Below are 16320 nucleotides of genomic sequence, written 5' to 3'. Positions count from 1 at the left end.
TAAAGCAGTGGTACATAGGATGTGATGTTCCTCCAGGGGCTTCCTTCCTGGAGTTATGAGGCACGGAGAGGAGGACCAGCTCTGACAGGCTCTGAGTACAAGATCCCCTCCTTTGGGACCCAGGAAGTTCTTCTAGTAAGAAAGGGTACCACTGCTGACAGCCAATGATAGTGTTTGCTACTGTCTAATCATTTCCTAATGCAAGTCTTGTCTTTAGTGCTTGTTCTTTTTCCATAGTTGCTTTCTGGAAGAATTTACTCAGGTCATAGCTTCATTCATTTTATTCCCCCTTTAGTTCATATCTTTGAATCTGTGATGTTAGCCCTGGATCTCTCTCCCTAGTGTTCATTCTAGGTGGCTGGAACCTGTCACACTTGTCCACATGGTTTGCCCTAGCTCCTCTACCTCAACACTTCATTTCTGGGCAGCTGGTGTACATTTCAGTGTATCCATTGCTGATATAAACATGTCTATAACATAAAGGCATTCATGGTTAACTTCTAACTTAATATGTTTATTTATCTAACAGAAAAAGGAGAGGCGGGCAAGGGAGGGGTGGGGAAAGGAAGAGAAAGGGCAAGGGAAGAAAGAAAATGAGAGAAGAGGATGGGAGGAGAGGAGGAGAAGGGAAGGGAAAGGATGGGTAAAAGAGAGGAGGAAGAAGGAAAGGAAGAGGGAGAAGGAGAGGAGAGGAGAAAAGAAGGGAGGGGAGAGAAGAGAAAAGATGGGAGGAGAGAGAAGAGAACGATGGGAGGGGAGAGGAGAGGAGGAAACTTGTTTTCTCATCTTTCATCTACAAGGAAAGTCCATATTCCCAGGTTTCAGGTAGACCCAAATTTTGGGTGTAACTCCTAAACCTAGTAGAATATTTATTTCTTCTATACTATTTGCCTCACTGTGAAGCTGTCTTGTTTTTGGTTTTTTTTCATCTTCTTTCATTTCTTTTCTGAACTTTATATTAAAGAAAATTTTGAACATGCCTAAAAAGTAGGCGGATTACCATGAGTCTCCATCTCTCCTACTTAAATTGTTGTGAATATTAGAAGACAAAACTAGCTGCCTTCATTTTTCATTTCTTGATGCTGCGTTGTAAAATTCTTTCAAAATAATTTCTAGAGCTTTCATTTCCCTGCTTCTGGTTAGCTGAACGTTTCAGGTTGCACACTTTTCCGTTTTCTTCATGGTGAAACCGCTTCCTTCTTTTCCTAGGTTGTGCCTCGTTACCAGTGGCCAGCACTATGGCTGACCCGTCCTCTCCCTCCCATGGAGGGAAGGCGGCCTGCAAGAGTAACCTTGATGATTTTGTCATTTTAGGTAAGAGTTGGAAACACATTGGAAGGGACCAGCTGCCTTCCATGTCCTTCTGCACACACCCTAATATGTGTTTTACACAACACTAGTTATAAGAATGGCTTGAAAAGAGATTCCTGACAAAGCTAGATTATGTCCCTGATGTTAAAAAATCAAGTCATTTTCACTAATACTTTCAGTTTTCAGAAGTAGAGATACATTTAGAAGGAAAAATGTTTTAATTGTATCATTCTTATGTGTCTGTAGCAGTGTACCATAAAAATAGAAAAATTATTTAAGTATTATTTTTACTTTTTCCTATATTATGAACTGAACTAAAATAAAATGTGAGTTGTATATTAAAAAAAAAGTCATCTCCAGAGCGATTCTCTCTCACTTGTGGAAATGAGTGGAAATGGGGATATCAGTTATGATCTGCTCTCTCTGTGGCCTCTCAATTATAGTTTGATGAAATGTTTAGATGGAATCCCATCTTACATCATTATCTGGAGTCTCAGTGTTGGCAGTAGTTGTTTAGCAGCTGGGAGGTTAGGGCAGCAGTTCAGAGGAACCCGAAGCCCAGGCATGCTGAACAGCCAGCTGGCTCTTCTTGAGCTGCAGAGCTTTTCATTTGTAGTTTTATAAAGTGGGTGATGGCTGGTTGCAACAGACTGAAGCCCTCACTACCTTTTCTTTCCTTTTCCTACAGGACTTGAGGAGTCTAATGCTGTCATGGAAACCTGTGGATGCTCCTGCCCATCTAAGAGGTACCTGGCTTCCACGTGCACCATGCACATGGGTGGTTTCCTGGGAGGTTCTGAGAGTTTCTGATACCTTACACCTGGGGCAATCAGTTGTAACGATGGAGATTGCCTCCTCAAACAAATCAGTCACTTCTTATATTAGGATTCTCATTGTACTGTAACAAAACTACCGGAGACAGCTATCCCATGTAGAGAAGTTCAATTTTGGAAGTTTCCTTGGTTCAGTTCTGGTATGAACAGTGAATGGTGGCAGATGGCAAAAGGAGGGGGGAAGGATGGGGTCCAACATGTATGTGTGTGTGTGCGCACGTGTGTTGGTTATAGTACTAGGACTTGAATTCAGGGTCTGGGATGCCGTCCCTTAGCTTTTTCATTCAAGTCTCTTACGACTTGAGCTATAGTTCTACTTCCAAATTTATACTAATTAGAAACGGACTCTCACAGACTTTCTTGCAAAGGCTGGCTTTGAATCCCAGCCCTCAGAATTACAGTCTCCTGAATAGCTAGGATAATAGGCATGAGTCACCAGTGCCTCCATCTCTGGCTCCATAATCCTTTATGAACACATTCCTAATAGCCTAAGGCCCTCCCCTTAGATTCTACCTCCCAAAAGATTCCACCACCTCTTTGGGGAGCCAAGCCCTTGTCCTATGAACCTGTGAGAGACACTGCCCATATTCAAACCCAAGCACCCCAAGGTTACTATCTTTTGCAATGCATCAAAGATTTTTGTACACATTCTCATTTAATACTTGTGGACAGGCTAGGTTAGTCTCATAAACGTGTATGTGTGTGTGTGTGTGTGTGTGTGTGTGTTAAACTATTTTATTGACATAAGCTAAGGCTTATACAAGATGTGCCTCAGATCACAGCAAAAGCAAGACTTGAATTCAGATCTTCTGGTTTTAAATCAGTGTCCTTCATACCACACTTTCAAATCTGAGTACTATCAGTAAATGGAAGATGCCCTGTGTCCTGAGACTGGATGAATCAATTGTCCTGTGTAAGTTGCTCAGCCCCTAGTAGATGAATGTTCTCACATAACAGCCCCATCTCAGTTTTGAGGGGTGCAAGAAAGTTGGGACCCTGAGAAAGGTTCCAAACAGATTCCTCATGCCCACAGTTTTCCAGTCTCTGCATCTCATGTGTTTCAGTGCTACTTACCAGCCATCCTTCAATTCTGCCGAGTTATTAGCCACAGAGTTGCTCAGAATTTTCCGGAAAAACAGGACTTTGTCTGTTGCTAGTTCTCAGGTGCCTGTTTCCCTGACTGCAGCTGGCTCGATAGTAAGTATTCACATCAATGGACAGTGAATCAACAGTTCTTAAATTCATATTGGTGAATTGACCAATAAGAATGGGTCCATTTTTACTGGTGAAATGGCCAGATCAGGACACTTGTTTATGATTCCTTGAGTGGTCTATGGGTGTTGGGGAAGATTAAAATGAATGAAGAACTGCTTTGAACACCCAGGACTGTTTCCTCATCTTAAGACTGTGTTTCTTCATCTTCTCTTTACTAGTTGTTGGGCTCAGACCTCAGCAGTGCCTCTCAGTGGAGAAGCAAAGTAGACAACAAGTGTTTGTGTGTTGGCCTGTCTATCTGTCTGTCTCTCTGTCTCTCTCTTTCTCTGCCTATCTCTGTTGCTGTCGCTCACAGTTTCCCTCCCTCCCTCTCTTTCTCTCTCTCTCTTTTCTGTCTCTTCTGTCTCTGTCTCTCTTTCTGTTTCTTGTATGTGTGTGTCTGTGTATGCATGTATGTGGTATCTTCATGGAATTAGAGTTTGAACTGTGGCCAAATTGTGACGCATATGGTGCTACTTTGTGGAGTCTGGATTTTAGATGACAGGGTTCAGAGTGGAGCACTGAACATGCCTGGCACAACAACAGGCTTCTGATTGGCAGTTTCTGGCTGGTTGTTGGTTTAGGGGCGGGACTTCTCATTCCTGAGGCATTTCAGGTCATAATGACCTATTTCAGTAAGTTCTAGGCCTGGAAAGAAATGGACTAAAAATACTCAGAAAAGTGATCTCAGCTGAGTGGTAGAGCCCTTTCCCAGTCAGCTGAAAGCATTTCAGTGTCTCATGGTAAATATTGATGTTCTTTATTTTTTTTTCCCTAACTGAACACTTGAAGTCTTGAAAGAAGCTTGCTTACATTGTCCTTAAATCCTCTACATGTCTTATACAGGTTGTAAATGAAGAACAAATACACAACAACTTTGAATCCAGTATAGAGTCCATACAGGAAGTGAAATCAAAGCCTAGGATCAGAGGGGCAGAAGACTGGGCCCCACCTAGGTTTCAAATCATACTTAATGTTCATCCACCTCTCAAGTAAGTATGGGGCTGCCACATCCCCAGTTCACTCCAAACAGGTAGTGATAGGTCCCACTGGATTCATCATACATTCATGAAAGTATTCAGAGGAAATAGCAATATTACAGAAATAGGAAATTTTGTTTTAGCAAAGGAAAGTGGGGTGTTGTTTTCTGTCTTAATTTTCTTGGAGCCTTGTTTATTGTAGGTATTTGGGGTTCTGACAGCATTGACAGGTTGAGAGTGTGGCTTATCTATCTTTAATTATGAATATCACATAACAACTGAAAATTGTATGTGCATGCATTTGTGTGTGTGTGCGCGCCAGTAGTGGAGACCCAGGTTTCAGCCTCATGAATATTACAGGTGTGAGCCACTGATGCCTGGCCAAAATGAAAAATATGTTAATTTTTTAAAAGAAAAATTGAATCTTGAGAGATATATGAAAATTTAGAAATAGATGTATAAATAAAAATGTTTAATGCTGAGAAGTAACAAAATTGGAAAAGTTTATAAAACAACCAAAGTGATGTGAAAAGCAAGTAAACATATATGTTATATATAACACGTACATAAAATATGTATATCACACACAAAATATGTTATATATAGTGTATTTTAAACATAGATTGTTTATGGGATGTGTGTGTGTGCGTGCATGTATGTGTGTGTTTGTGTGTGTGTGTGTTTAAGAGTCAGATAGGTGGGGCTGGGAATATAGCCTAGTGGCAAGAGTGCTTGCCTCCTATACACGAAGCCCTGGGTTCGATTCCCCAGCAACACATATACAGAAAATGGCCAGAAGTGGCGCTGTGGCTCAAGTGGCAGAGTGCTAGCTTTGAGCAAAAAGAAGCCAGGGACAGTGCTCAGGCCCTGAGTCCAAGCCCCAGGACTTGGCAAGAAAAAAAAAAAAGTCAGATAGGTAGATAATAGGTAAATATATGTTGAGACTGTATCTTCTATGTTTTCTTTTGGGAGGATGCCAAGGTCTCTGGGGTTGCTTGGGGGAAGACTCACTAAGCATCGTGAGGGGTCATTTCCTTACCTTGGCAATTTTTTCTGACCTTGAACTACAATCAAGTTCTACCTCTTTGTCCATATTTCCAGGTCACAGGTGAAATCATGACATAAGAGTAAATTAGAAAATAACTTCCACAGGTGCTTTTTTCCTTGCAGGAATGGTTGAGAGCTTTTTCTTGCATTAGCTCTTACTTATTTAAAACTTTTTGGATCCAGTTGGAACATCCCATGGGCTTCATCTTTCAGTCTGGTCTCCTGAACTTGATTCCAGACAATGTGTCTCAAGTCCTACTTGTGAATGTTCCTGGCTCCTGGGTAGAGGCAGTCACAAGCCCATCAGAAGTCCCTTTGGGGAGAAGTTATTTGTGATACTCACTGTGCTTTTTCAGAGTTTTAAGAATCTGAACTATCTCATTGTGTGGTAGTACTTGATAGAAGCTGGGTGTGGTAGTGCATGCCTATAATCTCAGCACTTGGGAGGCTGAGGCAAGAGGATTGTAAGTTCCTGACCAGTCGGCTATATACTAAGACTGTCTTAAACAAACTAAGAGGGGGAAGAGACCAAGATATTTCAATTAGAAAAACCATATTGAAAAAAAATTAAAAATGATCAAATGTGCCAGGTGCTGTCAGCCCATACCTGTAACCCTAGCTACTCAGAGGCTGAGATGTGAGGATCACAGTTCAGTGCCAGCTCAGGCAGGAAAGTCTGTGGAATTCTTATATCAAACTAAACACCAAATAGATAGAACTGGAGCTGAGGTTCAAGTGATAGAGTGCCACCCTTGAGTGAACAAACTCGGACCCTGAGTTCAAGCCCTAGTACTGGAACAACTCCCACCTCAAACAAGATTAAATAAAAGCTTCAAGTCATGAACCATGCTGTCATGTCAATCACTTTTCCAATCGGTGACAAACGGCCCATTGGTCACTTCTGCAATGTAATAATGATCACTGTTTTCTGTCCTCAGGAGGGACCTGGTGATTGTGGCACAGAACTTTGTCTGTGCAGGCTGTGGAACTTCTGTAGAGCCGAGTAAGTATGGATCCTGGTTGCTGGCTTGTGCTGCCTTCTTGCACCATGGCTGAGCAAATAGTACCAGACCTGGGCAGCACATTGCTTCTGTGAGAGATGCCATTAATAAATTATTCTAAAAGTTTTATTTCCATGAAGCTCTCCTCCCTCCTTCCCTCCCTCCCTCTCTCCCTCCCTCCTTCCCTCCCTCCCTTCCTACCTTGGACAGTCCAGACTGTCCTCTAATTAATGACCTTCCCACCTCAGCCTCCAAGGTGTTGAGATTATATAGGCATGCCCCCACTGGGGTCCTATTTATTTTTATCCTTACTATGTTCTTCCAAGACAATGCTTATATTTTATTGATTTATCTTTATCTGTCTTCTCCACTAGCTAATAGTCCCACACGAGTAGATATATTTTCAGGCTTCACTGCTTTCTCCCTAGCAAAGAAGAAGCACCTACCTGACCCATACTCAGTCTTCAAAACATATTTGCTGTGTGAGTGACTTGTCAAGGAGCTGGGCCGCCTTCTCTGAGAATTTAAGGAATTGGCCCGAGGGGCTCATTTCTAAGGTGATGGAAGCCTAGAAAAGCAAGCTTCTCCAGTGAGCCATTCAAACTTCCCTTTCAAGACCTAGAATTCCTTGTCCTGTGAGGAGCTCCACGTCAGGAGATTACAAGCTGAAAGCAGAAACGGGGGCTTCCTCTCTCCGCTTGGATGGTCATGCCTGTAGCCATCCCAGTTATGACTGGTTTTCTTTCCGTCACTCATTTCTCAGTTAGACTAGCAAGGCCGCATTTGTGAGCAAACCACTATATCCTCCATTGCTGAATGTCACTCACCCTAGGGTGCTGTGTTGGACAGCCCAGTTATGGAATATTCTGTCCTCAGAGAGGGTGCCATTACATCCCATTTCTAGGATTTCCTCTCTCCCTAATTTATCCATGTCATTCACTTTACAAAGTAAGCACAATTGTCATTTACAACAGGCTTTGGGCTCTCTTCAAACTGCAGTCCTCAGATTTCAGCCTCCTGAGTAGCTTGGATTATAGGCATGAGCCACTTGGGCTTTGATGATCGTGGAAGTTGCCCCTGCATGATCATCCAAATAATAATTGTATCCATGTGCTGTCTTGAGGACCTTCCATTCTATCTGGAAGAACTATACTGCAGAAAGAACTACTACACATGTAAGAATAAAGTGTACCCTAGGCACTCCCTTAGCACCTACCTCCCAACACCTCACTTGCGCAGGAGCCTCTGGATTTGTGTCAGCCTGTGACAGAGCTGAAAATCTCAGTGATTATGTGTTTCCTTGACTGGAAGGAGCCTGAGCGTTGTTTTTCTGTCCCCCTGCATCTCCGGCCTCTCTGCTTAATTATCGAGCAATTCTTTTGGATTCTACTTCCTAGCATTATATGTGTCCTGCTTATGAATCCACAAAGCATGCTACCCATGTGTGATGTCTCACACATCTGAGTTGAGTTTCTGTGGCTTCAGGACAGTTGGGTGGTAGACAGTCTGACTTGCCCTGAGTGTTCTGGCTAGTGGGAGGTGAGACCCACAGTCCCTACCAGATTTCTAGATCCTAAATGGAAAATTCTTTATGCCCCCTCTGCAGTGTTCCTTGTCCATCTTCCCAACCCAGTGCTATTTAGGAAGATTCTTGTTCTTTTGACATCTCTTCCACCATAGCAACGTCCACGAATGGTGACTATTTAGGTCCCGAATTCCTTCAGGAGCCATCCCAGCTGAGGCAAGGTCTCACACTCCCAGCCTCTGAGTCTGCGGTGGAGGTGGACCAGCCACGGGCGGGCGTGGGCTCACCTTCTTCCCCTGTGTTTGGCAGAGTTTGTGAAGCGGCTTCGGTACTGCGAGTACCTGGGCAGGTATTTCTGTGCGTGCTGCCATTCCTCTGCCGAGTCCTGCATCCCTGCACGCATCCTGACCATGTGGGATTTCAGGAAGTACTCCGTCAGCAATTTCTCCAAACACCTGCTCGACAGCATATGGCACCAGCCCATTTTCAACCTGATGAGCACCAGCCATAGTCTGTACGCGAAAGCCAAGGAACTGGACAGGGTGAAGGTGGGCAGGTACCTTGGCAGGGCAGGCAGGGGGTTGGGGGAGCACAGGGTCTGCTGGTGGGACATGCACATCAGTCTAGTTTCGAGGTGTCTCCAGACAGGCCTGGAGCGGATGAACCATGAAGTGACTAAAGCTTTCCCTTTGGAGGGGGGGGTGTGTGGAGGTGGGGAGAGCAACTTCACTTGCATGAGCTCCTCCCAAACTGAGTTTTAGATTTGTATATATTGGGGATTGAACAAGAGAGGTTTTGCGGTGTCCTTGAGCTTTTTGCCTCAAGGCTGACACTCTACCACTTGAACCACATCTCCACTTCTGGCATTTTGGGTGGTTAATTGGAAATAAAAGTCTCATGGATTTTTCTGCCCAGGCTAGCTTCTAACTGCCATCCTCAGATCTCAGCCTCCCGAGTAGCTGGAGTTATAGGGGAGAGCCACTGGTCCCAGCCTACTTGGTGTTTTTCTCAAAGAAGGCCCAGAAGGAAGGATCCACAAATCCTGGGACCAGCCAGGACAGCTGTAGATCCATGAATGTCAGCTTATAAACTCCTACGGGTGTGTGTGTGTGTGCGTGTGTGTGTGTGTGTGTGTGTGTGTGTGTGTGTGTGTGTGTACTGGGGATTGAACTAAGGGACTGAATGCTGTTCCTTGGCTTTTTCTCAAGGCTGAAACTCTACCACGTGAGCTACACCTCCACTTTTGGCTTTTGGTGGCTCATTGGAAATAAGAGTCTCATAGATTTTACTGCCCAGGCTGGCTTTGAACCATCCATCCTCAGGTGTCAGCCTCCGGAGTAGCTAGGATTACAGAAGTGAGCCACCAGCACCAGACTTAAAAGATTATTTTCTTGAATGTAGGGGTAGCATTTTAAGGTGAGTGATAATTCCTAACTTTAATGTACCCATGGCCCATGTCCTTTATCACATTTCCTTCCCCTCCCTGTTTGTCTTCTCGCGTTAGGACATCCGGGAGCAGCTGTTTCATGTCAAGAAGCTGTTGAAGAGTTGCAGGTTTGCTGACAGGTGCAATGCTTGGCTGGGATGGTCACATTTCCCCTCCAGTCTGTTCTACCTCCAGCTCCCTCATCGTGGTCCTGCTCTGCTGGCCTCTTTGCACAGTAATGGCCAACCCCCAGCTCTCCTGGGGGATGCACATTTCTGCAACCTGCTAAATCACCAGGGGGAGAATTTAACTTGTTAAAAAGGTTGAGGTGGGCAGGGAATATAAATCATGATGGAGCATTAGTCTTGGCTCTGGGTTCCAGCCCAAAACTCAACAAACAAACAAAATCAAAACAGGACAAGGATGAAAGGGAAACAATTGTAGCCAATGGCTTTAAAAAAATTAACAATAATACTAGTAAATTGTGATAAATCATGGAACATAAAATTACCGTCTTAGCCATTTATGTATATGCTTCAGTAACATTGAACACCTTCCCATTGTTGTGCTTCTGTCTCCACTATTCATCTCCGGAACTCTGTACATCTTGCAAAATTGAGACTCTGTATTCATTATCCACTTACTGCTCATTCTCTCCTTCCCCTAGACCCCTGAAATCCATCTTTCTATTTTGCTTCTCTAAGAATTTGACTACCTTCAAGTGCTGGTGGCTCACGCTTAAATCCTAGCTACTCAGGAAGCTGAGATCTGAAGATTGCAATTCGAAGTCATCCCAGGCAGGAAAGTCTAGGAGACTCTATCTCCAATTAACCAGCAAAAAGCTGGAAGTGGAGTTGTGACTCAAGTGGTAGAGTGCTAGCCTTGAGTAAAAAAACTAAGGGATAGCACCCAAGTCTTGAGTTCAAGCCCCAGTACTGGCACAAAAATAAACAAGAAACACATTGAATAAACATTAAAAAATAAAGCTTGAGCTTGCCTCTAATTCTAGGACTTTTGAGTCTGAGGCATAGGCTACATAGTGATTTTGAGGCTAGCTTAGACTGAGACCATCTCTCAAAAATGTAAAAAAAGAAGAAAAGAAAGAAGGAAAGACTTGAAGTTCATCAAGTGCTGTGTGTTCTTTGCTGGATGTGAGTATGGGCAATCTAGGAATTGTATTTTTGGCCCTGTCTACTTTCACAGTGAGCTTCCATGGAATTGTAACTTTTTCTTGGTTCCTAAGCAAACTTGCCATATGTCAAGTGAGGAACACGGTCCAGTGTTCTCAGGGCTAGGCTTTTCAAAGTCGACTTCACACGATTAGTGTTAGTGGCGGAACCCCCAGCGGAGCCCTTCCCCACCCTGTGTGTGATGAGTGCGTGGCTTTCTGAACTCTCTTGCTTCCTCTCTGGCAGCGTGTTGAAGGCCTTTGAGCAGCTGCCTGGACACTTAACTGATGAACTCCACCTGTTCTCCATGGACGACCTGGTCAGGACCAAGAAAGGGCTGCTGGCACCCCTGCTCAAGGACCTTCTGAAAGTTTCTCTCACACATGTGGCAGGCTGCGAGGTGAGGGTGGGGAGGTGGGAAGCAGGTGTGGTCTTCTGCCAGGACCTGACCCTATTCACCTCACTCAGAAACCCCGATGGAGTCAGGGACCAGTGACTCATACTTGTCATTCTAGCTACTCAAGGAGCCTCAGGTCTGAGAGGATCCAGGTTCAAAGCTATCCCAGGCAAGAAACTCCATGAGACACTTATTTCCAATTAATTGACAACAAAGTGGAAACAAAGCTGTGGCTCAAGTGGTAGAGTATGAGCCTTGAGTGAAAAAGCTAAGAGATAGTGTCTAGGCCCTGAACTCAAGCCCTTCTACTGGTGCACACACACAAAGAGTCAAGTACAGAACACCTGGGACAGGTCCTGGCAGAAAGTCAATGCTCTTCACAGATGAGGAAACAGACTCATAGCTGTGATTAGCAGATTTGGATCACCCTGCTGGGAACTGGCAGGGCTGGGTCACAAATGAAGCACTCTTGACTTTTCAGTCTGAGGGCCCTCCCTACTTGCAGGCCATTCCACCTTGAAGTAAACCATGAGGGCTTTGGCTCTAGTGGAACAGGAAGGTTATACAGCCATCAGAAATGACATTTCATCATTGAATTAATGAATTTGTTTTATTTTAATTTTTGAGACTTTGTCTTGCTCTGTTGTCCTAGGATCCTTCTACTTCAGTCTCTAAACACTTGGGTTTACAAACATACATCATCATTCTCAGCTTGAAATTCCATCATTTAAGAACACATATTGCTCTAGATAAGATGTACATGCTTGTAATCCCAGCTATTTAGATAAGGTGTGCCAGTCCTGGAACAATTATCCAGAGGCTATATCTCAAAAACAAACTAGAAATGTAAAAGGACAGGGGCCTTCAAAGGCTCAAGAGGTAGAGCACTTACCTAGCAAGCATAAAATACAAGGAAGAAAGAACGGAGGGAAGGAGGGCGGGAGGGAGGGAAGGAAGGAAGAGGAAAGAAAAAAGAAAGGAAAGAGAAAGGAAAGAAAGAAGGAAGGAAGGAAGGGTGGAAGGACGGACTTATAATAGACTGGTTTCTTCAGGAAGATGCTCATTGCTGCTCAGTAACCTTTGTGTGCCTTCTCTCGTAGCTGTGCCAGGGAAAGGGCTTCATCTGTGAATTTTGCCAGAGTACGACTGTCATCTTCCCATTTCAGACCACAACCTGTAGGAGATGCTCAGGTATTTTAATGACATAAGCCTAACAGTAGTTTCCTTTAATTGCAAAGTTAATTTCAATTTAATAGCTTAATTGTAAAATTAACTTAAGCAAAATATTTGTTTAATAAACATAAGCCCCAGACAATGATTTAAAGTACCTAATGTTGGTGTGTACCTGGATAGTTTTGAGCACACGGGGTGTGGGTGAGGCAGGCATAATGGCTGATGGGGTGGGGGAAGGTGTGAAATAGAGGAGACGATCCCATTTTTGCCCATATTTTGTAATTGGATCACTGTCACAGCCAACATTGAGGTGGTGTGTCTGGCTGCATTTGTGCCGCAGGGACAGAGTTCTAATCAAGACCCAAATACTGACTTTGGCTCTTTACAAAAATGGTTGTGGCAGGGTATCTGTGGCTCACAGCTATAATCCTACCTACTCTACTCAGGAAGCTGAGATCTGAGGATCCTGGTTCAAATCCAGCCCAAGCAGGAAAGTCTGCAATACTCTTATCTCCAATTAACCACCAGGAAACTGGAAGTGGTTCTCTGTCTCAAAGTGGTAGAATGCTAGCCTTGAGTGAAAAAGCTCAGGGACAATGCCCAGGTCCTGAGTTCAAGCCCCACAACTGACAAAAACAACAACAACAAAAAAAAGGTTGTGGGAATTGTGTGCTCTCTAATTCTCCCCCCCTACCCCTTTCTCTGGTGGTATTGGAGAATGAACTCAGGGCTTCCAGATTGGGTAGGGGAGAAGTTCAACCTATCTCATGGAACCTCTAGGTCTAGGATGGCCTTTTATCATTGCCCAGTCAATTCTTCAACTCTACAGTGACCAGTCACTGGATGAAGTCCGTTTTTAGGAAGGGGATATGACCTGGGACAAGGCAACTCTTTATTAGGGCCATTTCCAGGGAGGTAGTGCCCTCTTCCAAAGCCATCAGCCACCAATTCTCTCAGAGTCTGGAGGAACGCATGCTTTAGTGCTGGGACAGATCTGCAGGCCTCATGGTGTCTGCTACCTCAGTCTGAACACCATGGCACTAGGAGTTGCTCGTCATTTAATACCTGGGAGTTTTAAGCTGGCTGATTTCTTGTTGGAAGACTTTGGATTCTGGGATGAGATTCTCTGTGTCTAAGGATGGGCATGAGCATTCGCTCATAAGTGAGAAAACAAAGATGGTACCTCTGCTGATGACCAATCTTGCTTGTTTACAGCCTGCAGAGCTTGTTTTCATAAACAGTGCTTCCAGGCTGCTGGGTGCCCCCGATGTGCCAGGATCACAGCTCGGAGAAAACTTCTGGAAAGTTTGTCTTCTGCAGCAACATGATGTCCCTAAGTGAGGTGGAAAAGACTGTAAAACACACTTTAGGCAAAGAACCATTGGTGACTACTATTAATATAATTGTTTTAGGTATTAAGCCTTGTATATTAAGAAAAAGATTTCTAAATTTCTATTTGTTGTATATATGTAATGTTTGAAAAGAAGAATGTTGTTAACTATAGGGTTTTTGTTTACAAATGTTGGATTTTTTGCTGCTACTTGTTCTTGTTTTTTTTTTTTTTACAGAATTTTTGAAATTCCTAAATTGTACTTGGATAGTTGCATTTGCACAATCTTAGAACTTTAAAAAAAATGAATTGTCAGTGAACCATTCAGTTTCTCCAGCCTTACAGCTTGTTTATAAAACTGATTAGGTATTTTCAATGAGTAAAAAAATACAACTGAAAATGTGTTGGCTTAGTCTTTCTTTTCCTTTAGGAGTAAGACTTCTATTAAAGGTTATTTTATGACTGTGTTAGTGATACATATTTTGTTTATTGCATGGTTGCAGAAGGAACACAGGTTATTTCTTGCAGTTGCATTTATTTGAAGAAGAGCTCAAAGCATAGTGCTGCACCAAGGTTCAGTTCAGGTGTAATATAAGATAGTTGCCTCTAGATGGCAGTGCTCTACATATATGCAGCACATACACATTGTCCTCAAGGCCATTCTAGTCCATGCTAAGGGAAGGGGGCAGAGAGAACCTCATCCCAGCCTTTAGGATCCAGATCTACACAGCAGGACATAAGGAATTTGAAGACTTCAATAACCTAGAATAAAATGCTTTTTTTTCTTTCTTTTTTCCTTAGGCAGGGCCTCACTAGCCAGGCTGTCCCTAACTGGTGATTCTCCTACTTTAGCTTTTTGCATGCTGGGATTACAGGTGTGGGCCGAGCAAGAAAATACTCCTAACAGGGTGACCCTAATAATAATATTAAAATCATATACATTAGTCAATTAGGTTCGGTGAATCATGAAGCTTTGGGAATTTTTTTTTCATAACACTTCTTTTTTTTTTTTTTTTTTTTTTTGCCAGTCTTGGGGCTTAGACTCAGGGCCTGAGCACTGTCCCTGGATTCTTTTTGCTCAAGGCTAGCACTCTACCACTTGAGCCATAGTGCCACTTCTGGCTTTTTCTATATATGTGGTACCGAAGACTCGAACCCAGGGCTTCACGTATGCGAGGCAAGCACTCTACCACTAGGCCATATTCCCAGCCCACTTCATAACACTTCTTTATACTGATATTGCTTTCCTGGAAAATGAAAGCCTATATTTTTTCCTTCTGCCTTCTATATACCTTCTTCTACTTAAGACAGGGAAAGAGAGGGAAGGAAGGAAGGGGAAGGAGAGAAAAGGAAGGAAGAAGGCAGGAGGGAGAGACAGAGACACAGAGAGAGTGATTCAGTGAGGTGATATGGAGCACATTGGAAGAAATGAGTGTCATCTCTTAGTCTAGTGTCTTTTCATTCATCAACCGTTTTCTCACCTGTGAAGCCTCTGTCAGTGCTGTGGTCACATTTAGTATTGAAGCCAGGCCTCTTTGCAGGTATGTATTGAGGCATATAGGACAAATACTACTGAAATGCAAAGTTCCATTCTTTGTCACAGCTCAGCTACCCTCTAACCTCTTAAGGAATCAAGGGTTCTTGTCTGTTTCTCTCAGTCTCTTTCTGTGTCTATGTCTGTCTACCTGTCTGTTCCCCCCTCCACACACACATAAGAGGAAGGAATGAGTGGGGACTAGGGGACAACTGTGGCACTTCCTTGCCCGCCTGTGCTGCTGGAAAAGCTCCTGCAGTGTAGTAAGCTTAGTCTGGGCATGTGGTGCCGGAGGATGGTTATCCCTAGAATGAAATGCAGACCAGCGTCCTAAGATGCTCCAAGGTCCATGTTCCTAATAAGGTGACAGTCTTAGAGAAGAGAAACAGCTTCCCAGGTTCCCAAGGGTCCTGTGTGGTACAGCACAAAATCTACCTGCCTTCAGGACAGACTTGGAGATAACCTGAGCAACACCAACTTCAACTTGTGCTCATCCAACCTCCTCTAGGGGCATGGGTGTTTTCTAAGTGGTTCTCTGGTGTTGAGTTGACAGACTCGGGGTCACTCTAAGTGTGTGTGTGTGTGTGTGTGTGTGTGTGTGTGAGAGAGAGAGAGAGAGAGAGAGAGAGAGAATGTCTATGTGAATGACACATCATTGATATTTGGGAAAACATGCATGGTGGTTATCAGAAAGTGATGCTTTTCACTTTGTATTTTTGGGGGAGAAGGAGGTCATTTAGAAAACTGCTCTATGGTGTTTCCAGATGTGGGTTCCTGCTCAGCCTGGTAATGGAGGCTCCTTCCCTGCAGAGAACAGATAAATGCCCCCTCTTCCCATTAGCAGTGTCCTGCAGGGAGGAGACTAATCCCTACCTCAGTTGCTCTCTAATGGGACTTGCTCTGTGGGTGGGGTTTCCACTGGGCTCTGCTCTCCCTGGGATGCTGGAAGGGAGAAAAATACTTAGTGTTTCTCTGGGAGACTGGCCCACCAGGAAGCATCTAGTCCCACATGCTGAGATCCTCCAGGATGAATTCCCTGCCTCCCCTCTCCTCACCACCCAGTGAGGTGCCATTTACCGTCAGGATCCTCATCTTTGTTCAGTGTCTTACACCACCTGAGGGCAGATGTAGGGTGAAGAAGGGGAGCAAAGATCTGTTTTAAAGACAGCCTGGCATGTTGGCCTGCTGAGAGTAACTGGCCAGATCTTGCTTCTTCCTCATGCAGGCAAGCTTCACCCATGATCAGATTGCCTTCTGCCTAATACACCATTACTCAGAAAAAGAACTAGTTTAGCTCCTGGTGAAGTGGGGGAAAAAATTAAAAAGGGAAGTATGGCTTC

General features: G+C 43.9%; 1 protein-coding gene across 5 annotated transcripts in view; it reads left to right on the top strand.

Moving 5' to 3' along the window:
* Positions 1 to 13840, top strand: part of Rubcnl (rubicon like autophagy enhancer) — a 33077-nt gene extending 19237 nt beyond the window's left edge. For 2 of the 5 annotated variants that reach the window (XM_048341357.1, XM_048341358.1), the window contains exons 6-15: positions 1210 to 1314; positions 2000 to 2057; positions 3209 to 3341; positions 4245 to 4390; positions 6364 to 6428; positions 8261 to 8499; positions 9456 to 9517; positions 10793 to 10946; positions 12044 to 12134; positions 13332 to 13840. In XM_048341357.1, the coding sequence (XP_048197314.1) occupies positions 1210 to 1314; positions 2000 to 2057; positions 3209 to 3341; positions 4245 to 4390; positions 6364 to 6428; positions 8261 to 8499; positions 9456 to 9517; positions 10793 to 10946; positions 12044 to 12134; positions 13332 to 13444 (1166 nt within the window). In that variant the 3' untranslated portion in view covers positions 13445 to 13840. Of the gene's footprint in view, positions 1 to 1209; positions 1315 to 1999; positions 2058 to 3208; positions 3342 to 4244; positions 4391 to 6363; positions 6429 to 8260; positions 8508 to 9455; positions 9518 to 10792; positions 10947 to 12043; positions 12135 to 13331 lie in introns of those variants that run through there. The other 3 variants (XM_048341359.1, XM_048341360.1, XM_048341361.1) reach the window with 3 other exon arrangements.
* The last annotated feature ends 2480 nt before the right edge of the window (positions 13841 to 16320 follow it).

Source organism: Perognathus longimembris, chromosome 3 (genome assembly GCF_023159225.1).
Source record: "Perognathus longimembris pacificus isolate PPM17 chromosome 3, ASM2315922v1, whole genome shotgun sequence".
Taxonomy (NCBI): Eukaryota; Metazoa; Chordata; class Mammalia; order Rodentia; family Heteromyidae; genus Perognathus; species Perognathus longimembris.
Note: the sequence above shows the minus strand (reverse complement) of the source record. Positions and strands in the feature narration are given on the sequence as shown.